Raw genomic sequence first — 26,346 nt, forward strand, 5'->3', positions numbered from 1 at the left:
TGCATGTCTCTGGGCTGCAGGTCCAGGTGCCTCTGCTGAAGACCTGCTGCAGAGCTGCTGTGCTTTTGGCCATAGATGGGCCACTGAAAACCACCACTGCAACCACATGCTTTTGCTTAACAATGACAAGCACTCCATATGCAGGTAAGTGATGTGTCCTCAGGTGGCAGAACGTAGTTATAGTTATACAAAAATTTTTGGAAGCTGCTTTGGAAAAAATAATTTAATTGGTTGGATGAAACATCAGTGGGTGGGGCAAAAAAAAACAACCCAATTCCAGGTGTTACCACAAGCATTAGACCTCTTTACTTTCTCAGTAAAATACAACTTAACTTAAAGGGGCATTCCACCAATTTTGCACATGAAGATCAGTGAACTCATCATGGGAAGCTTTACTCAGCATGTGAGAAGAGTTAGCTTTGTAAAGTCTGAGAGAAGAACGGGTTAGTTTTGGCGTAAGACTATAAAAAGAAAGCCTCTGTTACAATTTTGAGGTGTGGAGTGAAAGACGTGGGTATTTATTAGGCAGGTAAAATCCTATGAAAGATGCTCAAGTTATTTGTGAAGAATTATAGAAAACGTGGGACCCACTTTCTATAATGTTTAATTTAGTGGGCCTTATGTGCAGGTGCTAGTCGGGGTTTTCTCGACACTGCTTCAGTTTTGACTGTTCTTCTAATGATCTCCCTCTCACAAATTCAATTCAATTCAATTCAATTCAATTCAATTCAATTTTATTTATATAGCTCCAAATCATAACACAGATTATTATTAACCTTACAATATTATAGAGAGAAGCCCAGTAGTTGCCCCAATGGGCAAGCACTTGGTGACAATGGAGAGGAAAAACTCCCTTTTAACAAGAAGAAACCTCCGACAGAACTGGACCCGGGTTAGACGGCCGTCTGTCTCAACTGGCTGGGTTGACAGGAGAGAAATGGGGGAGAGAAGAGAGAGAGACCAGGAACAACTGTATATACTGTTGTATTCAAACACTGTATAATAATAATAATAGTAATACTTATAGGTGTAACAACATTATTAATAATAACAGAAGCAATGATGGCAGTACCAATGAATAATAATAGTAATAATATTAACAATAATAAAATTAATAATGATGATGAGTGTTGAGTAGTCATGGCAGATCCGGATCCTGCAGCTCCAGAATCAGAGATAGATGCAGAATAATGACAGGTACAGAGAGGACAGAGAGCAAAAGCACAAACTACGGGAGAGAGAAGACAAAACGTTAATGACTTGGAGTAGTGTGATTATATATGCATGGGGACAGATGGAGAAGGAGAGAGAAGAAGAGACAACTGTTCATTGCATCAGGGGAGTTCCCCCAGCAGCCTTGGCTTATAGCAGCATAACTAAGGGGATGTCTTAGGTCTCACCTGAGCCAGCCCTAACTATAAGCTTTATCGCAGAGGAAAGTGTTAAGCTTAATCCTAAATGTAGAGAGTGTCTGCCTCCCAAACCCAAACTAGTAGCTGGTTCCACGGGAGAGGAGCCTGATAGCTTAAGGCTCTGCCTCCTATTCTACAAAGGCCCTAACTTTATGGAAGTACAAAATTGAATTACTGAAGTATCCCTCTAAATTTTGAATCCTTAAGATTTTCAGTATATCAAACCTCTGTTTACTTTAGTCTTCTATGTTAAAATAGGCAGTTAATCTTCTGAGCCAACGGTTACACAGATACATGTGTGGAACAACTTTAAACAGCAACTATCTGTTAGACAATTTCCAGTAGGAATCTTGCACGTATGAATTACTAAGCAAAATATTTTAGTAGTTGTTCACAACTAGATGTAATCAGTGGTGACTGTGGATTGAGCTTCGCCCATCTGTTTGTGTTTTAACATGATACTAAGCAAAATTTCAGATGCCATTGGTGTGATTTTCATTATACTTGGGGAAGGTGTATTAACAAATTTAAGGAAGTCTTACTCTGACTGACATCAAATTGCTAAATTAAAGGTCCAAAATCGCTCCAACATAAAATTTGCTCAAGAGATCCACAATAAAAGATCCATACATTTATGAATAACACTGACCCAACTAATGGGGACACTAAAAATCCAGAATTTTAAATTGTAGCTGGTCAAAGTTTGCTGAGATTTGGAGCAATATTGTAATCACAAAATATTATACCAATTAGCCTTATGAAAACAATTAAGATAAAGAATGAAATGTCATTACAAAGTTTGAAAAGCCAGACTGGAGTTAGATTAAACATGGTGAGTATACAAAAACTTAACTCCAGTTCACCTTTATTGTTAATTCTCTTTTCCTTCGCTGGAATCAGCACAGAACAGAGTTTCACTTCTGCCAATTCACGTACACCAGTTTTCCATTTTGCTGTCAGAAAACACTGGTTGTTTGGCTACATTTTTTTGAGTTTAAATCAACCAGTCCGGCCTATTTGCAAGACTAAAAAGCCCTCAACCTTTCTGCCATTTTGTGTGCATCCTTTTGTCTCACCTGATTTCTCTGTGTAGTGTATAAAGATGTATATGTAAGTATGTAAATGTGTGGGCGTGTGCATGTTGGTGCGTGTACGTGTGTGTCAGTGTTATACAGAAGCAATGCTGCCTCAGCTCAGTGAAGGAGAGCCAGTGCGAATCAGGTGTGACTTCAGCCAGAAGAGGGGACACCTGTGAAGTGGATCAGGAGGATCAGTGCACAGATGACTCCTACCAGGTGCATTACTGTCTCACCACCATGAGAACTCTTACAGCAATGTTGTTTTTCAAAAGTTAAAGCATCTGCGATAGATTTGCTTTATTAGATAGCACGCAGTGGTGAGTAACAGGGAAGAAACAAGAGGAAGATGGTTGAGTCATGCCTGAAACACATGACATCATGGATGGATGATGCCCACATTTTCTACCCACCAAGGTCTCTAAAAAACAAACACTGAACTGATTATAGGTTGTCACATTTACCTCTAGAATAGAGAATGAAATGTTTTTGTGAGTCGGGTTGAGTGTGACTCACTATTTCAAATGGACAATTTGAGCAGTTCTACCCATCAGCAGTGCTCGAGTACTGTGAATCCCTTAGAACTGCCACAATAACATAGTGAAAGCTATGTTATTGTGGCATTTTAAACAGCTCCTGGAATGCATCATTGTTTTGGCCAGAGTGAGATTTCAATTTCACGTATACCTGTGCCAGCAGAGAAGCTTTCATAGAGCTCAGACAGTTTTATTTGTGTTTATTGGCAAACAGGTTGAAATATATTAGTAAAGAACTGCCAAAATCTCCCATTCCTGTTTGCATCTTTCAGACCTGTGAATACTTCCATGTGGAAATTAGAATCATGCCTTTGCTCAGAGTCAGCTCAAATAGCCTTCCCTGTTTCTCCAAGAGGAAACCTGGTGGTTTAGCCCTCCAGCCAATTGTTCATGTGTTAAAGCATCTGAGCCAAGCCATTGTGCCAGGTCATTGTTTAAAGGAAAGTGAAAAAATGTGAAAGACTGTTTTTCTTTGCAAGACACGTGGTTCAGATTGAGGCTGCAGCTGTAATCCTTTGCAGCGTGTTCACAGGGAGGAACTAGCCTGCTTTGCCTGTTTTGCTGTTATGTCCCCCCCTGCTCTGCTGTTTACCAAACAGGGCTAAAAGTGGAGGACCATAAAGAGAGGTGGTGATTAGAGATGTGAAGCGCACCCCAGTGACACATTCCTAATAGGCTCTGCTGTTGTGTCTGGATGGCCAGGTGTGCTGCAGCTGCTGTGCCCTTGGCTTACGGTTGCGCAGTGAAGGATGGGATTGCAATGCCCACCAGTACCTGGGCAACCCATGTGGTCATGCCTTCCTCACCTGCTGCAAGGAAGAGGACGGTCCGAGCCAGATCCCACTGAGGAGAAAGCAGAAACCCAGACCAACTGCTATGCCTAAGGAAGGTATGTTATCCACTGCACAGTAATTTTTCACAACATGGAGCTTTCAACATGGAAAACACATTTATCGCACACTTCAGTAGTGTAAGGATTTATTCTACGTGTAAAAACAGCCAGAACTACTTTAAGGAAAAAACAAAAAGCAAGCAAAAAGATAGCGAATAAGCCTAAATTGTTAACCATTTGCTAACAAAACAAAAATATAGTTCACAAAACTCAAGGTCCATTTACTCGGTGTTCTTGAGCTTTATATCATATCATATGATCTTCATAACTAGATGGAAATTTCCCATTGAAAAAAATTAAAATGTCATATTTTAAGACACATAGATGAGAGGTTCCTTAAGTGCTAAAAAAAGAATGTTACCAAAACATCTGTGTGGCCTCATTATGTTTTTAAGAATTAAAAACCGATATGTCTCTAGTTTATTCAGCATCTCTGGACTGATACATCTGAGCCAATGAGCTCTTAGTCCAGGGAAAGTCAGGCATTTCCCACCGTGGACTGTGGTCTTTCAGTCGGTGGAGAACAAGTAAAAACTGCAGCCACCTTTATGTTGTCGTAATCATTACTGAAACATCTGACTGACATGTCTTGAAGTGATGCCAAGTGATGTCAAACTTTGGAAAGCTACTGTCAATTAAACATCACAAAAAGAAAGTTAAAAAATCTTTGAAAAATGAGAAAAAGGAAAGAGATTTAATACTTTGTGTTTCAAGATCTTCCTCATGCTGTTTTACCACAATTGGCAATTTGTTTAATGTTTTGCAGCTGCGAATAGCTCCATTACCTTTATGCATTGCAGAGATAATTGGATCATTGATATTTTGAGTATACTAAACTTAAACGTCAGTTTTTCAGTGTGAATGCATTGCAAACCCAAAAGTTGCTTAGAATTAGTCTGTAGTCTGGAACTGGGACATAACATGGATGTCGCGAAAACTAGTCATACTATTATACTGCTACTAAAAGAATACTCTACTGATTTAGCATTGTACAAAATTAGCATTATAAAACCTGGCACTTCATTACCAACAATGCAACTCAACCTCCAGCTGCTAAGTTGGAGATCTGGGTGTGTTACGCTAGTAGTGACCAAAATAGCCTGGAGCCACTTGCCTGAAGCAGAGATGAGGAGTGGGGTGCAGATTTATGGTAAGCTCACTTCTTTCTAGCTCCACATCCCCAAATGTTTTTCATTTTCAAAATTGTAGTGTTCAGCCCTAACCCACAATGACTCAAGTGACATTACTTGACCCGATTTTTTAGAATTCACTCAGCTACCTTTAGAGCCAAAAAGCCTTATACGCCCTTTTTTCGCATATGCAGACGTATGCATACAAAACATTTTAATGTGTAAAATTGGTAGAGCCCCCCTTTAAGGTAAGCTAGTTAACTAGCCTGCTAAACACCATGTTCATGTTGAATTTGTTCCTACTTAAAGTTGCTTTTGAGAGCTTCTTTTTCACATTTAGCAGTTAGTTAACTTGAACACGAAAACTCTGTTAATCCTGCCTCCTCAGCATCTCTGCCTTCAAAATGTGTTTTTGCCACTGTTGCTAGCTTGAACAAACTTTGCACTGTAATGACGTATGGAATAGTCCTGGGTTGAGCCACCACAATTTTGTCCTCATTGAAGTTTATGTCAGAGGTGGAGTATGGACTGAGTTTGATCTTCCAAAAGACAGATGCTCTTGGTTGATTGGTCAGGAGTCACGTTACCATTCAGAGAATCCTGATAGATGTATGCAAGCTGTGATGAATCAGGAACAGATGGCAGCTCAGGCTGTTGTCTCTCTACTTGTGCCAGCAAAGTTTTCCTCTTTCTCTGATCCATCAAGTACACAATGCCAGTGACATTTGCATCAATGAATTTTCAAACAACTGAGGTTGAGAATAAACATGCATCATGCAAATGCATTCCAATACTCATTTGTAACTCCTTATATCTACAGAAAAATGGTTAGAATACTTCTGCTTCCGCTCAGTGCACTGGACTCTAAAGATGACCTATACATTTTGTTCATAGCTGTAAGCTCCATGACAAGGGATTTGCATGATTTTCATCAATGACAGCAGTGGTGTGATGGGTGACTTTAAAAAAGATTACAGTGTGACGCCACATTTGTTAGCGTGTTAGTCTATCTGTACTCTTCTGTGAAATTAGAACATTAAATCCCCCTGAGAAAAGCACAAGAATAGTCCTAAAATCATTGATTTGGGATTTGGTAGGCCTTGTTCATCTTTTTAGTTTATATATTGAGACCAGAAGCACAGCATGAAATTGTAGTTTATTATTAGTCAGCCTTCGTAGTTGTGCTTTAATGGGAATAGTTGTATCCAAGTAAGATGATGAGGTAAGGTCGGTCTCCTTACTGCCTTAGTCTGTTATTTCATTCATAACATCAGAAGAATTCCTCCTAATCCCGCCCTTTTAATAGACTCTGTTCTAACCATCGACTGCAGCTCATTCCCTTCAGCTTTAAAAGGGAAAACTGGATGATGTCATTCTGAGGTAGGAATCAATTAACCTGCTGAAAGCTGTGAAAGGTTTAGGAGCTGCAAAAACTGTTCAAGCCCTTATTCGGTGTGTGTATTTTACGCCTTTCACGCACACACACATTCATTCACTCAGAATGCATGAAAGATGCCTTTACTTTGTGAGTGTTTAATGGATGAAAAAATGGATGATGTGTACTGTAATTATTTCCATAGGGGATAAGTTTTCAGTCTTATGACTCACTGCATTTTAATTAAAACAGGAAACATTTAATCGCCTTGCTCCTCTGAATTTAAACTCCAGGTAATGACTGTGAGAAATATTTACTTAAAACACACAATTGAACCCATATTTGTTACAGTATACTTTTGGCCCTTACCCCTTGATGTATAATGGTGTCTCTGATGCATTGACATGTTCACTCTCAGTGATATATGTTTTTGGCACAGTATAGATTAGGCAACATTCCCAAAAGCAGCAAACGAACCGAGATAGCCTGATGTATTTTTGCCTTTGAGTTCTCACTTATGATAGGTGGACACTATACAGATTAAAGGTGTACTCTACCATTTTTACACAAGAAGATCAGTTTACTAGTCATTGTTACTAACTCAGTACACAGTTGTATAATGTCTTCTGTAGCTCTGGAAGGAGCTTTGTCAAGTCTAAAGAAATGATGCAAGTAATATTACTTGAGTCTTGGGCTCAGAAACTACAAATTTGTTAAGAGAAACTCTGTTTTCCAAACTTAGGATGTCAAGTTTGAAAGACAAGGGCATATTAGTCAAGCAAGGTCTGATGAAAGATGCAATTTATTTGCTTCATGACAAATGTCGGATCCAGTGTTTTTGGTGCTTGACCCATACTAGGGACTACAAGTCAGAATATCTCAGCTTCTGAGATGTCCTGACTTATATCCTCTAGTATCCCTCTAGAACCTACTAGAGATATCCTCTAGTACCCCTTTGAGCGACATTTTAACATTGAACTCGGCCCACCCAACTTTCCACCAGATTGGCTGTCTTTTGATGTTCAGTTTGAGGGGAGTCACGACACCTAATTAATTACACAAACAATCTACGATTTTGGCTGTTGGACAATCAGTTGGATCTCTGGCATGTCAGCAGTTTTGGTCAGCTGTCTTGCAACGCGAGTAGTTCTACGGTGTGATTTCCCGTTTTTTTTGCATCTTGTGCCTGATGCATACACTACTGTACACTACTCTTCAAAAGTTTTAGAACACCTCAATTTTTCCAGTTACTGAAATTTATATAGTGTAATGTCTCAGTATAATCTGAAATTAAAGCATAGAACAAATAAATAATTAAGATATAAAAAAAAAGGATAACGGATTTTTTTAAATCCTGAATTTAATTAAATTTTTAATTCATTCAGCAGTTGAACACACTTGTGGCATTCTTTCTACAATGGATTCTCTCTGAAAGTTCTATTCTTGTAATGTTTTGTGTCATTATTTTGCTGTAGGATGAACACTGAACAACCAAATCTGATAGCAATAGTACATTGCTTCTTCCTGCAGTACAGTATTGTGCTAATAATGTATCAGAGGATGTAGTAACACAGTTTTTTCCACCACTGCCATTGTACTGACAGAGGGTTTGTGAGGGATCAACAAAAGCTGGGGAACCTGTAGTAATTGTTTGCATTAAGGCCCAAACCAAACGAAGAGCAACAAAGAGCTGCTATCGTTCCTCTAGAATCTGATAAAGTAGTACCCTGGCTCCCACACATTGGATTTTCCAGTCCTGGTACATCATTTATAAAACTGTGCGTAGGATTCACGTCAAAATGTGGCATACGGTCGAAACACAGAAAGTTCTTACGCGCAAAAATATTCTGTTTTATTTTTTTTTACAATGTGCTTTACATGACACACATTTAAAATGCAGAAATAAATCGAACCAAAAGTCATACCAAATAAACACATTATGAAACACAATATATGATACCAATATAACGTTAGGTACATAAGTATTTGGACAGTGATACAATTTTTGTGATTTTTGCCTCTGTAGACCACCACAATGGATTTGAAATGAAGCCATCAAGATGTGATTGTAGTGTAGACTTTCAGCTTAACAATATTCATTAAGCATTTAGGAATCATTGCCATTTTTATCCAACATTTTCAGAGGCTCAAAAGTCATTCGAAAAACCAACAGAATTATAAATATAAGGATTATTTTTAATATTTGGATGAAATTCTTTGCAGTCAACGACTGCCTAAAGTCTGGATCCCATGGAAACGCGAGGAGGCCTCACTCCGCGGGTCCGAAAGCAGATTGGTCTTCACTTCTCCGGAGGGTTTTGGTTCACGTGTCTCTCTCTTCTCATCATTCTGGTACAAGTTAATCTTAGTTTCATTTGTCGAAAGAATCTTTTTTCATAACTGGGCAGGCTTTTTTAGAGGGCTTCTGGCAAGATTTAATCTGGCCTTTCTGTTATTGAGTGTTACCAGTGGTAAATCCTCTGTATTTACATTAATGAAGGCATCTCTTGACTGTCGACACAATGATACCCCTACCTCCTCAAGAGTGTTCTTGATCTGGCTAGATGTCGTGAAGGGGTTTTTTTCTTTACCACGGAAAGAATTCTGTGATTATCCACTTTAGGTGTCTTCCGTGGTCTTCCAGGCCTTTAGATGTCCCTGAAGTTGCATGTGTATTCCTTCTTTTTAAGAATGTACCAAATTGTTGATTTGGCCACTCCTAAAGTTTTTTCCATCTGCCTGATAGGTTTGTTTTGTTTTTTCAGCTTAATAATGGCCGCCTTCATTTGCATCAACACCTCTTTCGACTGCATATTGAGAATTCCCATGAACAGCTACCAAATGCAAATTCATCACATGGAATCAACTCCAGACCGTTTAATCTGTCATGAAACAACAAGGGAACAGGCCACACCTGGCCATGAAACTGCTTGTCAGTCAATTGTCAATTTTTTGAGCCTCTGAGGGACTGTGTATAAAAATGGCTATAAACGGTTAATGTGATATTTTTGTTTAAAATTCTACACTTCAATCACATCTTGATGATTTTGTTTAAAATCCATTGTGGTGATGTACAGAGGCAAAGTTACAAAATTATGTTACTGTCCAGTTACTTATGTGCCTAAATCTATATGAAACCGTGCAGTCCTATCTGCAATTAGTTGTTTATTTATTCATCAGGAAAAAGGCTTTCATCCATTTTTGCAAATTAACTCTGTATTGGCGTCGCACTTTCTCATTTCTACAGTTTATGTGCGTACACATGGGTCAGAGCTTCTATGGATTAACCACACATTCTCCTGTCAAGTTTGTTTTTTAGAAACCCCACAGTTTGCTTAGAAAGTGGTGTAAAACTTCTATGTTTGTACACAACGTTTATAAATGAGGCCCCTGTACAGGTATTTTTCTAACCTAATCTAATAATACTACAGTTTGCTAATGACATGCCTCTTGCATTTTAAGTAACACCAGGTCGCTACTGTAGGTAGTAAGCTAGTTAGCAGGGCATGCTAGCGTTTGCGGCTTGCGTTAGAGCAAATATACACAGAGTTTATTCCAATTCCTACAATTTTTCCCTTGTGTTTTTGGTTTCGGAAAGGTGATTAAATAAAGGAAAAAAACCTCCAAACTCTTTATGTACTGAGTATTGCTCCATTATGGCTCAAGTATTAGAGCCCCATGCAAACTATTTTTGCATTTAAAGAAATCCAAAGCTTAACAGGGTTACTTTGCCTAGTTACGGTGGCTAGGGTGTCACTGGACAATTGTCCGATTGTGGGATTTGGTGAACAATCAGTTGTACAAAGTAAAGCTGCCTTTCTCTTTCTAGGACCCATCCATCTTGTTTGAATAAAACTTTTGGATCTTTCAGTTGACAATGAATGCGTAAAACTGTACATTCAGTGTGATCACCCTGTCATGACCAGTCAATCAAATTGTACAGTGTGAGCATAAAAGTTTTGGCCATGTAGAAGGGTGATTAAAATTTACATGTTCAACATAAAAGTATAATAAAATTTACAGTGTCTGGCCAGTTCATATTAAAAGTCATTCTCAAATAGGAGTCTGACTGAACAACTGTTATAGATACACTGTGATATGTCCAGTAATAGAAGCAGCAAACTAAAACCCATTTTTTCAGTAAGTACCTCATGTCATTCCCTCTCTACTCAATCTAATAGCCCACTAAAAACGCTTAGCATTTTGTATATTTCTTTTCCCAGTACCTTACTCTCACTTTAGTGTCCTTGGGTCACGAGAGGCTCTGACCTTTGTATTGTTGCTGGTGGTTTCTTGTAATGATGACAATTTAGGCATTGAAGCTCTGGATAAAAGCATCACTTAAAACACTCTGAATGTAAATGTAAAGGAGGAGCAGATGCTGTTTTGTGTCTTCAAGTCAGTTTCATTAGGTAAGTGTGCAGGATAAATTATACAGGCAATCTGGTACTGTCTCTAATTTGAGACCCCCCAACTCCCTTGTCTCACTCCTTCTAGTCTCAGACAGCAAGTACCCAAAGGAGGCCTTCTCCATCAGTGCCACAGATGAAGCTGCAAACGTGGTGGAGGAGCAAGGGGATGTGGATGAGTGCCAGCTGTATGCAGGCCAGCTATGCCAACACAAATGCATCAATGTCTTGGGCTCCTATCGCTGTGAATGCCACCAGGGCTACATCCTGCAGCAAGACAGACACTCCTGTGCACCAGGTATTATAACTCACTTTCAAAGGTTGATTCACACATGAACTGATTTTAAATCACTTGGTTTTTGTTGTAAATTTCAGAATTTGCCAGGTAAACTCTTACTCCAAGTTTGAAAAGCCCAGTGAACTAGTCTACTTTACTCCAATATTAAACAGGTTTCTGAAGCATGTAAATACATTGCTTTCCCAAATTTTGGTTTTCGCCATGTGTGGCAAAACTCACATTACCTTCTCATCATTCATGCATTTGATGTTACCAAAAACATGGCAGTGAGTAGTACTTATTTCGACTGTTTTTATGAGGATTATACAGTATGCTATATCAGAGTCTAGGTATGTCATGGCTGCAGATTTTTATCCTTTTCCTGATGGACCTTTAAAGGGGTACTCAGTTTAGTAAAGTTGGGGGACACACAGAAGACGGACTAAAAAAATAATGGTTAAAATTGAAGGAAAAGAGGTTGAAATTTCAGTCCTTAGTATGGCTTATCTGTGAAAGTGGGGCTGGTATTGTTTTCACCTCGTGAGTCTGTGTGAGAGTGTGTGTCATCATGACAAAGTTGTCCTGGAGACACCTACCTGTTTTCAGTACTTTGGCAGGTGGTTAGATGTCTGTCTGTCTGTGGACAGATTTTGTCACCACGATAGTGTCACAACCGTGCAAGATACAGTCATGAGAATATAAAGGTGTGTAGTTGAGATCAAAATGAAGTTTGAAGATGCGTGCGGTCTGACCCATGAGCACTCATATATTTATTTAGTAACGACTACTGAGTAGTCATGTAATAATGTACTAATGACTACTGACTACTCATTTTACTACAGTGGCACTTAGCTGTGAACACTTCATTATCTGATTTTTCTCCAACAGACATTCTTAAGTGAGCTGGTGGAAGTTTTTCCTTAGTAACTATGAGACCTGCACATTTAAGAATCTGAAAATAACTTACATTGAATTATTATTAATAAGTAGCCCACAGACACCTTCAGCTGTCTTCGTCAGTCATGTGACCGTCCCCTTGCAGGTTATAACGGTCCGTAAAAAGTCTTTCCTTGAAGTCAGAGGGTTGGACACTAGAGTTTGAAAGAAAGTTTCAAAAAGTCACTCATATCAAAGTCTTTAATGTATTTGGATATAAAGTACCTCATATTTGCCATGGCTGTAATGTGCCTGCAACATACGTAACCTGTAATGTGTTCATCACAGATTCTTCTAGATTGTCAATCCAGATGATTCACACGGAAAGGCTTCTGCCATGAATGCGAAACTACTGACCTCCCGGCTATGGTGCTAACCACATAATAAAAAGGTCTTATCATATAGAGTGGTCTGTTAGAGTTATCTGTATAATGTATATATGGGTAGTCTTTTTCAAATTTTTTCAAATGCTGTTCATGTCGTCTCCTATTTGACCTTGTGTTCCTTCAGTTAAAATAAGATACTGATGTGTGATTGGAATTCACCAACAAGAGATGGATGAACTGCTAAACAATAAAACGGAAGTATTTTACTTCCATTAAAAGCTTAACTACAAGAATCTTAATTTTATTGTATACACATTTATGGTCTTTTCACTGTGATTATGCAGTGATTAAACCAACAACGGATTTCATCATCATACTTATGGCACTTGAACAAGAGTCATTTAAACAGACTCATTAAAATTCCCTGCAACCTCAAATGAAAGATAATTTATTCAAAGACCTCCCTGTGCTCTTTAAAAGAGTATAATGACAAAAGCATCCAGCGTGGGTCAAATTATGTCTTGCTACTAGGAAATAGACATTATGTGGAATATAACTCTTTTTGAAATTCGTTTCATATATCAGAAATATTAAGTAGTCCAAAGTCATTTTCTATTTGTAGTTTAACACCTCAGTTAGCTGTAGTACTTCATATGCGGACATGTTCTTCATGGTCTCTGTTATTGTGTTTCTACATGCAGCGAGCCCTGACGAGGAAAACAGAGTCAGAGAGGACAATCCTGCTGCAGTCCCAACACAAACCACTACTGCCACTACCATTACAACCAGTACAACAACCACCAGCCCTGTCCGCCTCAATCCTTGTGCAGGTAATGCCAACATTATACTATAATGAATAGTGAAATCATTGTGCGCAGGAATGACCACACTCATGCCCCCTTTAATGATAAACACTCGAACTTTTATTATCTGTATGTTTACATCAAACATACATATTCAATCATATTTGATATTTAAATAGATTTCAAATATGATTGCCCTTCAGCTGTCCCTGTCTGACTTAGGTCATCATGATTTTGATTTTACTGAGGAGTCCTGCTTTTCAAAAGAACCTGGTGTAAATTTGCTCTTCATGGTGAGATGCATGTACTACATGAAGTAAGTACATCAAAGATGATACAGACCATCCTGTGTGAAATAAACCTTACCCGACTTTATTTGGTTCAATGAATAACTTCATGAGTAGATTACCTTTCCCACCTTCTACTATGTACGACTACTATAGTTTCAAACTAATTGCTGATTCTCTAAAGGCTAAGTCTGTAATTATGAAAGTCATTATTCACAAAATAATCACTGCAGAGCCTTGTGAACTCTGGGCTCCAAGTTTAACCAAAACAATGGTCCCTTCTTATGTATAAACCCTGCTATGGTACTTCTAAAGCTAATATCCATAAATCTGGGTGATATATGTTGAAAAGAATGCAATGAAACTGAACTCTGGTTTGGTACTTGCTCTGCTCGTGCAGTTTTACACTATGTGTGTGTGTGTGTGTGTGTGTGTGTGTGTGTGTGTGTGTGTGTGTGTGTGTGTGTGTGTGTGTGTGTGTGTGTGTGTGTGTGTGTGTGGCATAGTTGCAAAAATATTAGTCCAGATGAAACTAGCTACCTGAGCAGTCAGTAATAATTTATTTACGTTTGCGAGAACAAGATAATCACGTATATTATCAGATCATTTACTGGCTGCCAGAATGGTGGCTGTGAGGTGAACTCCAGGACCTCAAGGAGAGACATGTGGTGCAAACATGTCGTTTCTCATACTGTAGGCTGTTGTTGAAAATAGATCAAATGATATGGTTATTTTACACATGATTAACATTTTAATAGATAATGTTTCCTTTAAATAGGATAAGAAACTGTGTATTTAAATCTCCAGATACTTGGAAAAACTGACTTAAACTGTCAAATGTAACAATAGCTAAAATTAAGTAGCAAACGGAAGTGATTTTGCTACTTAATTTTCAAAGTGTATCACAGCCTGAAACTACAGGAGCTAAACAGAAATAATTGATATTTGATGAACTAAACCTCACGCTGGGTTTACGTGGGGTTGCTCAAACGACTCACTGTTCACGGCCTCAATGTGTGATTTGCAAGCTAAAGATGCAACCAGCGCTACGGTGCTAGAGGAATTTCAAGGAGAAAGGAGAATGGTGGAGTCTAGGGAGATGAACATGAAGTCAAAGAGGGTAACTAATATTTTGAAAACTAGAACATTGCAAGCTAGCTTGTTGGCATTAGCTAAATCACTTTAACCATTTTTTATTCATTTAGTGTATGTAAACATACTTTTTGCTGTTTGTTTGCCAAGTATCACACTGAATTTAGCTCTATTGCCTCCACTAAATGTTAACTAAATCACTGAGAGTTTTTGTCTCCAGAGTTCCTCCAGATAATTTTTGTGGATCATGGCACATTTACACCTAGCAATAAAATCTAATCTAATCATGGAATGTAAATATACATGCAGTATTAATATAGCACAAAATCTGGACCCAATACATTTGCAACCTCCTGGGCCTCCTTCTCCTTTTGATACAGTGAATGTCATGCCTGTACAATTAACTAAATCATTAGGTAAACACATGCATCTGTAGTATGGTAATCAGTCATGAAGTTTTTATAAAGCATTTAAGAACATCTGCACAATCTGAAATCTCAGCATATTTCAGCACTGAGGGAAGCTTTCACAATTTTTTAGGTCTCCATCACACCCTTAGCATAAGACAAATGTGGAAAGCCATCTTACTCTTGCCCTTATGGTGAAAAAGGTTTACTGTATTTCATAAGAAAAGACAACTAGAAACTTAATGACATAATCCATATACATTGCATTTAGAAAGTATTCATACCCCTTCACTTTTTTCACATTTCTGTGTTGCACCCTTACGCTAAAATATCTTAAATTCATTTTTTCCCTCATTAATCTAAACTCAATACCCGATAATGAAAAAGTGAAAATAGATTTTAGAAATGTTTGTAAATTTATTAAAAAGGAAAAACTGAAATATCACATTGTATTAGTAGTTTAAGTATCCAGACCCTTTACTCAGTACTTAGTTAACGGGGTTACATCCTCAAGTCTTCTTGGATACGAAGCAAAAAGCTTTGCACACCTGGATTTGGGGATTTCATGCCATTCTTCTCTGCAGATCCTCTCAAGCAGTTTGGATGTGGGCTATCGATGGACAGCCATTTTTAGATCTCTCCAGATATGTGCGATTGGGTCAAGTTATGGCTTTGGCTGGGCCATTCAAGGACACTGTCAGAGTGGTCCCTAAGCCACTCCTGTGTTGTCTTGGCTGTGTGCTTAAGGTCATTGTCCTGTTGAAAGGTGAACCTTGGCCGCAGTCGGAGGCCCTGAGTGCTCTGGACTAGATTGTCACTAAGGTTACCTCTTTACTTTACACCATTCAGCTTTCCGTCAACCCTGACCAGTCTCCTTGTCCCTGCTGCTGAAAAACACCCCCACAGCATGATGCTGCCACCACCATGCTTCAATGTTGAGATGGTATTGGGCAGGTGATGAGCGGTGCTTGGTTTCCTCCAGATATGCTGCTTAGAAGTGAGGCAAGACTGTACAATCTTGGTTTCATCAGACCAGAGAATCTTGTTTTTCCAAGTGTGCTGTCATGTGTTTTCCCTGAGGAAGGGCTTCCGTCTTGCCACTCTGCCATAAAACCCAGATCGGTGGAGTGCTGTAATGATGATTGTCCTGGAAAATTCTCCCATCTCTGTGGATCTGTGGAGCTCAGCCAGAGTAACCATCTGGTTCTTGGTCACCTCTCTTACCAATGGCCTTCTCCCCTGATTGGCCAGTTTGGCCAGCCAGCCAGCTCTAAGAACAGTCCTGGTTGTTCCAAACTTCTTCCAATTAAGAATTATGGAGGCCATATTGCTCTTGGGAACCTTCAATGTAGCAGAAATCTTTTTCAGCCCCAGATCTGTGCCTCGACACAATCCTGTCTGAGCTCTGCAGGCAGTTCCTTCGACCTCATGGCTCGGTTTTTGATCTGACATACATTGTCTGCTGTGAGACTTAATATAGACAGGTGTGTGCCATTCCAAATTTTGCCCAATTAATTGAATTTGCCACAAAATGTCTAAAATTCAGCCTTTTACTTTATCATTATGGGGTATTGAGTATAGATTAATGAGGGGAAAAATGAATTTAAACGATTTCACCATAAGGCTGCAACATAACAAAATGAAAAAAGAAAGGGGGTCTGAATACTTTGTGAACGCGATGTGTAAACAAAAACGCTACAGTCTTAAAACTGAAAACACAGGATTAGAACCTGCTATCACTTTCAAACTGATTTATTGGTCTTAATACTAGGAGTAATGATACAGAACAACTCAAATTATGTGAAAATTACAAACACTCTCAATAACCCATAATAACACAGTGAAAACTGACAAGAAAATGTTTTTAAATATTTGAAAATTTATTAAAAATCATGGAAAAAGCATTGACTAGTTTTTCTGCATCTTTTTGAGAGATGATGTTCCTGATTTTTGCAATGTTACATCTCTATGTGGAACTTGCCTTGCGCTATGTTCTCTTTCCTCCTGGCCTCTCTCTCTCTCTTTCGCTCTTCTTTCCCCCTCTTTCTTTCTCTCTCGACCCTAACGATCGAAGCAGATGGCTGCTCACCCAGATCCCGGTTCTACTCTAGGTTTCTACCTTTTAAAAAGGAGTTTTTCCTTGCCACTGCTGCCAGGTGCTTGCTCATGGGGGAAAGTTGTGTCTCTGTAAATAATATAGTAAAGAGTATGGTATAGACCTGCTCTATATGAAAAGTTCTCTCAGATGACCTTTGTTATGATTTGGCACTATATCAATAAAATGGATTTGACTTAAAGTGACAAAATTGACATGTTTGCTAGAAATAGCCCAAAGGGTTCAGTTTTTGTCACATCGAACCAGAGAATCTTTTTCATCATGCTCTCATTGTCCTCTTACTCAAAGTAGCATTCGTGTAGCCACTCTACCACCAAGGCCTGATTGATGGAGTACTGCTAAGATAGTCATCCTTCTGGCATGTTCTCCAATCTCTGTACAGGACTTCTGAATCTCTGTTTGAGTGACCATTGGATTCTTGGTCGCCTCCCTTCTTGCCAATTTATATAGTTTGGCTGGACAGCCAACTCTAGGAGGAGTCCTGATGGTTCCAAACTTCCTCCATTTCACAATTATTAAGGTCACTGTGCTCCTGTTTTATACCTTTGCCTTGATCTATGCCTTGCCACAATTTTATTGCAGAGGATTTTTGTCAAGACATGCAGTGTGAATTGTGGCGCCTTATATACACAGGTGTGGCTTTTGTAAACTATGTCCAATCAATTCAGTTTGCCACAGGTGGACTCCAGTCAAGCTCTAAACCTTATAAAGAATTATTAAAGCAAACAGGATGAACCTGACTACAATTTGAAGTGCCACAGCAAAGGATTTGAGTATTTCTGTCAATAAGAGATTTTGATTTTTAACAAAAACCCGTTTTCACTTTATCATTATCAGTTATATATAGTTTAGATTGATGGGGAACAATTGCCGTTTTATCTATTTAAAATTAAATCTACAACACAATAACGTGTGAAAAAAATGAAGGGATCTGAATACTTTTTGAGGCCTCTGTAACTTTAAATTGTGAAATGTTAAATTAAGGGAACATCTGATCCATGCTAATCGCCTTCATTTCAAATAATAGGTGACCTATTGAAAGCAATGAAGCCACAGGGATATAATTATCAGGTTTTGGGATGATTCCCCAAAATTGCTTTACCAACTGTATAAAGGTAGCCAGGAACAAAGATTTGGGTATTCCTTGATACATTAATGTAGAAATGTGAAACATGATTTGTAGATTTTGGGTTCTGATATTCACTTCACTTCCTGAGACTCTTCTTTACGGATTGCTACCTTGGCTAAAGTGGTGTGTTACAGCTGCATGTTTAATAGGTGATGACAGTTTGGGGCTTTAGATAGTGTTTCATATGAGGCAGTGAAGTGTATAAGTGGTCACTGGTGTCTCCAGCATCTAACTGCATGTCTAGAGCCCTGTAGGCCGGATACATCTGCTCAACACATTAAATGCTTTTATTGAACACAAAACAAGCAGGCTGTGCTGACATGATGTATCTGAATGCTGCTTGACTGCCCTAAGACAAATGCTCCCTTATGAACAGAAATAAAACCAGGGATAGTTGCCCAACTGCATGCATTTTCACTTAAACTGTTCAGCCGTAGTTGATCAACTGTGTTTACGCTGCTGTAGCCTCATGAGCTGAATCTTGATAAAGTCAGGAGGAGATCAAACTCTTGAGAAGCTGGAGTCTCTATTCCAGGCTAATACAAAAGCCCTGCTCATTCAAAGTGTTTATGATTGATATTTACAAGAAATTTCCTGATCTATGTACAGAATATCCTGATCAATGAGACTTAACCACTGCAGAGCTTTTGTGACGGGTGTGTGAGAAATTGTGGGGAAACAGTTCCTGTTCCATGCCTCTTTGTGACAGGACTATGGAACTGTTAAATAGGGAGTATTGATTCTGTTGTATTGAATGCGAAAGCTCATGAGAGGCCCTTTCTGCAGGGAAGGATGATCAGTGTGAGGCAGTGAAGGCAGGGTCCATAAGAGCAATGGGGGAGCAAAACAACAGGGTACTGAATTTCCAGGACAGCAGAGAAACAGCATGAGGATGAGAAATTTAAGACATTATGAGTGAATGACTGTCCTGGCGGTGTAGCTATCCGGAGATGAGTCTGGTCATACTGCTCATATTTTTGTCTCTTTTAGAAAACGGTCCTTGCAGTCAGCAGTGTATGGTGGTGGCAGGCCAGGCTCGCTGCTCCTGCTTCCCAGGCTTCTCACTGATGACAGATGGACATGTATGTGAAGGTAAGGGCTGCAGTTCCTTCTTGTCATGTTACTGCTGGCAGTAATTGGAACTATTCACAAAGCCTGTGTCTCCCTTAAGCTGTCTCACTCAAACTGGTATTGCACAAGGTAACAAACAACCTAACAGCATCAACAATACTGCATAAATGAGCTACAAAAAACACATACAGCCATGACAACAGAACAAAAGGGCAATGGAGCAGTTTGTCCCGAGATTTGGACACTTTTTAATTGGATGCAGTCACTCATGAAGGAGGAAAATGCAGGTCTTGTGATACTAAACAATGCATCGACTGATTGGGCTCCCACTTCCTGGTGGTCGAAACCGTTGCTGGGAGCATGAGTCAACCATAGCCAATTACTCTGTGGCAGTGATAGCTTCAAAACACTACACATAGCATCTGTGTACTTGGCTACCTTCCTTCAGAACTTGGCACACCAGTGGCACCCATGACAGAAGGTCAGCATTCACAACTGTTTGTTGCATCTTTAATGACTATAATTTAACATAAGCATGTGCTGCCTGGTTTTAACGCAATCACAGTGTGTCACGAAACATATTGTAAAAATATAGTTTTAATGATCTCTGCCCATTATAAAACAAAAATACATAATTTCTTGTTTACTAGTGTTAGTATACTATGCAGCAGTGGTGGAAAGTAACTGTGTACATTTACTCAAGTACTGAAGTACCCTTTTGAGGCTCTTGTACTTTACTTGGGTATTTCCATATTATGCTACACGCTACCTCTGCACTACATTTCTAAGAGACACATTGTATTTCAGGTTTCCCCTCAACAAATTGGTTAGCAGAATTCCTAAGTGCCAGATTAACCCTCCAGGGGGCCCTCAGGGCAAAAATTTGTTGTTGTGCCCCAATTGACCCCCACTACACATGGCATTTTCCCCAGGCATCCTGAAGCCGACCAGTACTTTAGAGCTGAAATTATTAGTTGATTAATCAATTAGTTTACTGACAAAAAAATAATTAAAAACAATTTTGGTAACTGATTGTTAAGCAATTTTTTGGCAAAATTTCTGGCAAAAATTCTCTAAATATTTGTTAGTTTCCTAATTTTCTGTGATAATGGACTCAACATTTTTGTGTTTTTGACTGTTAAAGAAAAAGGTTTTGGATATGTTAACTTGGGAATAATGATGGCATTTTTCACTATTTTCTGACATATTATTTCTGACAATCAATCGATTATTAAAGAAAAAAAATTGTCAGGTGAATTTGATAATGAAGATAATTGTTGGTTACTTTACAGTTCTACTATGATGGATTAATACTATATATATTTTCTGTGTGTTAATTACTTGACAAACAGAAAAAATTGAAGTGATTTGATAAAACTATACTTTACAACAAACAAGCTCAATATGAACTAAAACAGTTATGTCATAAAGCTAGATTTTGACACAGGAGCCCTCTACAAGGGAAGGGCCACAGGATGGAGGGCCTATCATACTGTATATTATATTGTACTTCTGTGGTGAAAAACAAATTTGGAAAAAATCAAATTATATAGACCCAAATGATTTGGAGTTAACCTGGGGCTTTATTGGCCCTGCGGATCTGGGACACCTGTGCAGTTGTCTGCTTTGCATTGCATTCTCCCTAAAAATTAATAAGCGTAAAATTATGTTTCATAAAAATGTAGTAATGTCTTACGTTAGTAGAGGCTCATTTATTTCATGTGAGGTGGGTTGCCTCCACTATAAAGTCCTAGAGTTTTCTACTCCACTACACGTATTTAGTATATATGTAGTTTATATGTTTACTTTGCAGATTAAAATTGCAAAGTATTTTTATATGACCAGTGGATCAAATAACAACGTGTAATGTGAAAAGGTTCACTAAAAGTTCTCAAGTTATCAACTGACTCTGCATTTCTGCTGAGTTTTTTAGCCCCTTGTAGCTAATTTTTTTTGTATTCTGGCCCACAAACTCCAGTCCCATGAACCCAATTTCCAGCAGCAAGCAGCTGTTTTCAGTGAAAAAGCTCTAATTAAACCTGCTGTACACTACTTGCCCAGCACCAAAAAAGAGGACAAGCTAAGTCAAACATTTACGGCTAAAGAGCAAGATATTTTTCTCAGGTATTGATGCAGTCAAATAAGGTAAAAGAAGATTATGAATATTGATCTTACATTCATCAGGGGGCCATAAACACTGGAGCTGAGAGTTAATGTAAAATGACAAATGCAAATAAATGCTTATGTTGCTCCATGTCTGCTGGATGTGTAAATAGGCCATTGTTTGCTAAAATGTTAGCCTTTACAGCTTTATAAGTTGATAATATGCAGTTTATTAGGTACACCTAGCTAAAACTATTTCAGTCTAATACAACAGCCAAGTGATAAATCCTTCTTTTATTAAGTCACGTGTAATGGTAACTTGCTGTTGTTTTAGAGAGTTGTTTATTCAACTTTATGGCCATTTTACAGGCTATATTTTGTGCTGCTTTTTTGGGCTATAGTTTGTGCTGCTATAGTGTTTCTTGTATTTAGTCGACCCTTATTGATATAAATGCTTCGAAGACATCATAGATCTGAAGAGGCAACATCAGTAGAAAAAATTAAAGATTTGATAATTAAAGCTCACTCCTCATAAAAGAAAGGCGTGTTTGAGGTGCTGGTTGACTCAAAGTCAACAATTTACTGTGGAGGAAAAGTAATCACATAGATTGACCATCAACATTAAACCTCTTCCCAGAAGGGAATGTAATTGTTACCATTCCAAAGACCATTTTCCATGAATGGGTTTACAGTAATACATTTTCTACAGTAGTTAGTAAATTGATCCAATAGGGTGAAAACTTGGCAGCAATTTTTCTTTGCGAAAAAATGACATATGGTACACCTCTGGAATTAAATACATATATAAATCCTCGCCGGCACCAGATGTACTGTTGACTGTATAAGATGGCATTAAAGAGGTAGACAGGTAGAAAGTGAGTGATATTAAAAGATCATGAAGTGCTTACTAGCAGAGGCCTGAGGTGAAAAACCATGTAATTGTGACACAGTAATGTACACGGGAAGTGCAGTCCCGGCGGAGTTTATTTAATCTGTCAGTCGGCAGACGGGATAATACCTAGATTCAAAAGCATTACATAAAAGTGTTTCCCCTCCTATAACTTCATTCAGTGAACACTGAACACCTTAAGTGTTCCCACATGTGAACATGTGGGTGAGCAACATTTGGTTTAGACTGGAATGAAACAAAAGCAAATAGCACTACAAGATGTGAGTGTGAGGGGGTGTTTGAGGATTTGACAGAGATGTAAGTAGACTGTGAAGAAAATTGTGGGGTACTTGATATATCATACAGACTGGGAAAACACTGTGGAAGTATTAACACTTAGGATGTGTGATGTTGAGTTATCTGAAATGTGTTAATATGCACTTCTATCAGAAATACCGGTTAATCCAGTATCAGGGCTGTGTGAAATTTTAATTAACAGGTTTTCAGGGTAAGTAAAGCTGCTTCTCTCTCTATGGTGTATTCAGATGCATATGAATGTGAATTAATGTTAACATTTTAATGTACAATTGTTCCATTGGAGATGTGTGTGTAAATAAGCAAGAGTGGGTTGTTTGAAGAGGGCTTTATGCGCAACCTGAAAAGTAAATGTGTGGGATAGGCAGTTAATCAGCACTCTGATGTTGTTTCTGCTCATCACTAGACTGTGAACGGATATACTTAAGTTTCCCAAGAAATCACACAAGCACACGGTAATTCAGACATCATAGTTGTTTCTAGCTTTAATTCATGTCGTTGCCACCTTCACCCATTTATGATATTCATACTGAGGGCTAAACAAACCAGTGCAGGCAGGGTTGGATTTATTTTACATTCCTCAAAATGGTGCATGGAGATCAGCTTCCAGAGTTATCTGATGGATGATAGCTATGGATGAGACCCTGCACTAAATAGCAATCAGAGCTCACTGCATTATCCTCTCTGTGGTCACATTGCTAACATAATCTTTAGATTCACATGGCTGGGATTGTTGGAGAGAGATATTATTCTGCTCCACCAAACCTCGTGGAAGATATTAACACTGATCGACCACATCATTTTCAGAGTCATGGACCTGCCAAGGTAAACAGAGAGAAGCCTTGTGCTCCCATCCAGGCTAAAGGTCATCCCCTCAGCTGTTGCATGCAAAATGAAACATCACTAAAATTGATATTATCTCCCTAGAGATACATAGAGAGTTTAAATATAGAGCCATAGAGATGTGTGTCAATAGTGTGTTCTTCAAAGGGGTGATAGAATCACTCTAGGTGCTCAGTTTTCATAGCAATGCAAAGACCAATGGATGCAGCACCACTGCATTAATTTGATATTTTGGTGCTCTGTGCAGCACACATGGTGTAAAGGGGGGGGTTCACACAGATGAGATGGCTCAGACAAGGTGTTGGCAGTTGGTTGACAATGGTTTCTTTTACGTTTCGATGTGAATATATTAGGTCTATTTTCAGCAAATTTGGTTAAGAGGGGAAGTACTTTTTTTTTCTTTTGTGCCACAACATTGCAATGTGCTGCTGTGATTGATTACTGCAAAGTGAACTTATGATGTGATCAATCAGTCACCTGAATCACACAGATCCTGATTAATCTCATCTCGTTATCAATGTACTAGATGATGGTTTAAAGCCCCTGAAAGCTTGGCTGCAAATCTGGATCTAGTTTGATTGACAGTGACCAAGTAACTTACCAACTCTCATCGAATTCTGATTTGAAATTAGGTAAACCGTGATTGGTGGGCAAAACTACATATCACCTTTTTCTCAATTAGCCCCACCCACTTCAGAGCAGTGAGAAACGTACAGTGAAAAATAGGGAAACAGAAATCTCTCATGTTGAATCATGGAATATAAATTTGTTCAAACTTGGGCAGAAAATAGTTTATTCATTTGGGACCCAATTACTCATAGTAAGACTGAGAAAATAAGTTTTCACTGCCTTTAAACATCACCTCACTCAATAAAATTGTGGCCTTTGCTGTGTGATGGAGCACCAGGGCTTATTTTCCCTGAAACCTCAAGACCCTAATATTATATTTCATAAAAATTTCATGATTTCTTCTTCTGGAGGCGCTTTTTATTTCAAACGAGCAGGGCACCTCCACTATAGAATATTGTGGGAATCCCTGTTATCACATACGTATGTATGAAATATTAGTCTCATGATAACACTTTGTCAGATAAGAGGGAACATCATAACCTCTGTTTCTAATCAAAGATGGTGCCTGGCTTTGGATCTGAGTGTCCTCCTTGATTTTTTTATCCAGGTACACTGACTCCTGGTTGACGACTTCCCAGTTTTGGTCTGGTGTTCACAGACAGCAATGTTCCTTGCCAATAACTCAGTGATTCCTTCAGTGAACACAAATTTGACACTTGCTGGAAATGCACAGCAGCTATAGAAAAAGTCTGAAGAATGTAAATAAACACTTTTAAACAAAGGTTCTGCATACCCACAAAGGTGTTTTTAGTTATTTCGGATAATTAGGCTTTGTTACAGCCAGCAGCTGGGCAGAGTTATCTTGAGAATTATGTGAGGTCCCGAAAGTCCATCTGCTAATAATTGTTCTCCATTTGGCCATTTGCTGGTGTGCTGCTTGTTACGGACCAGCAATGGTGGGCAAACTCACTTACCTGGAGTGCAGGCATCATATGAGACAGCAGGTATGATGTTGAATTTCTAACATAGTACTCCACTGATTTAGCATTGCAGCCCTATAAACACTGTCAGACTCATGATAGAGAGTTAAAGAAAAGGATCAAATCAGTACTATGTATCACGTTTGTGCCGTTTTGTGCGTCGAATTGATGGTCATGTTTTGGAGCACTTCAAATAAGAAAGATAGAGTTGTAATTTATCTTGCCCTCACAGGTGCCACAAACCTAACGGGAGGGCTAAGGAGATGTCAGTCAAGCGCAGTTTGCACACACCCACACAGTCCTGATGAAAGGTCTAATCAGGAAAATGAGTGAAAACCCCTGTGAGGGTCGACCATGGGTGCGAAGGAGCCTTGCACACTCTCCACAAGTAGACACATTTAGATAAAAATCAGTGTACGCTATAGACATTCTGTACACATCAAACGGACAGACTGGATGCAAACACAGCTCACAGTAAACATCTTTGAGACAAAAAATGTGTGAAGAAAAATATGCAGGTGCACTTGGATCAACCCTCATGTGCCCTCAGGTGCATGTGACCTCATGCTTTGCGTTTGGGTTCAAAAGCCCTAGATGTTTTTTCAGGAATCAAAAAGCTTGATAACCTGAAGAAAATATTCTTCTAATTGACACATCCCTGAACTCATCCCCTGTCATTGATAATTGAGAAATTATGCACACAGCTTTCAGTTGAGTCACCCAAGTCCTCATCTGCGTAACTCTAACCCTCCTGTCTCAAACCAAATCTGCCAGTAAGCCAAGTCTGACTTCATCTACCTCAGCTTGAACTTTTCAGAAACTTTCATTGTCTGCTGGGTCCAGTGTGTAAGAACAATGGGGTGTGTGTTTTCTTCCGTGCCTAATGGTGATGACTCTCAAAGATCTCCCTTTGCACAGCCACCTCCTGTCTCTTGATAGAATTCTCCTAAAACAATCTCCCTTCTCTAAGCATTTGTATTCCTCAAAAATAGACTTTGTTTCTTTGTTTTGTATTGGATCACTTCACTCCTCACAACTGTGTAATGTGGTTGTCCCTGGGGAATCGTCAAGGAAGGTATGGACCTTAAGGCAATAGGCACTTTTTCCTTTTATTTTTCTTTTATTCCCTCCTTGAATGACTCACTGGAAATATTGCTGAACACCAGAGCCCTGCGGTGGAAAGAGAAGGTGACTTTCTGCACCACTGGAAATGTGCAAACACTGGAAACAGTCCCATTCATCCCTTGAGTTGACAGAGAGCAGGGCCCAGAGGTCGGGGCAGACTCCGTTTGATTTGCCCCTGGAAATATCCTCCCTACAACGTTGACGGGGATGTCTCTCGGGGACATTTTGGAAGGCAGGCCCCAAAACA

At 39.0% G+C, this 26,346-nt stretch overlaps 1 protein-coding gene across 2 annotated transcripts in view; it reads left to right on the forward strand.

The window, feature by feature from the left end:
- fbln2 (fibulin 2) overlaps positions 1 to 26,346 on the forward strand; it is an 86,971-nt gene that overhangs the window by 29,556 nt on the left and 31,069 nt on the right. For both annotated transcript variants that reach the window (XM_040116466.1, XM_040116467.1), the window contains exons 3-8: positions 21 to 144; positions 2,578 to 2,707; positions 3,727 to 3,913; positions 10,919 to 11,128; positions 13,071 to 13,199; positions 19,194 to 19,295. In XM_040116466.1, the coding sequence (XP_039972400.1) occupies positions 21 to 144; positions 2,578 to 2,707; positions 3,727 to 3,913; positions 10,919 to 11,128; positions 13,071 to 13,199; positions 19,194 to 19,295 (882 nt within the window). The remainder of the gene's footprint in view (positions 1 to 20; positions 145 to 2,577; positions 2,708 to 3,726; positions 3,914 to 10,918; positions 11,129 to 13,070; positions 13,200 to 19,193; positions 19,296 to 26,346) is intronic.

The sequence above is a fragment of the Xiphias gladius genome, chromosome 21 (assembly GCF_016859285.1).
Source record: "Xiphias gladius isolate SHS-SW01 ecotype Sanya breed wild chromosome 21, ASM1685928v1, whole genome shotgun sequence".
NCBI lineage: Eukaryota > Metazoa > Chordata > Actinopteri > Istiophoriformes > Xiphiidae > Xiphias > Xiphias gladius.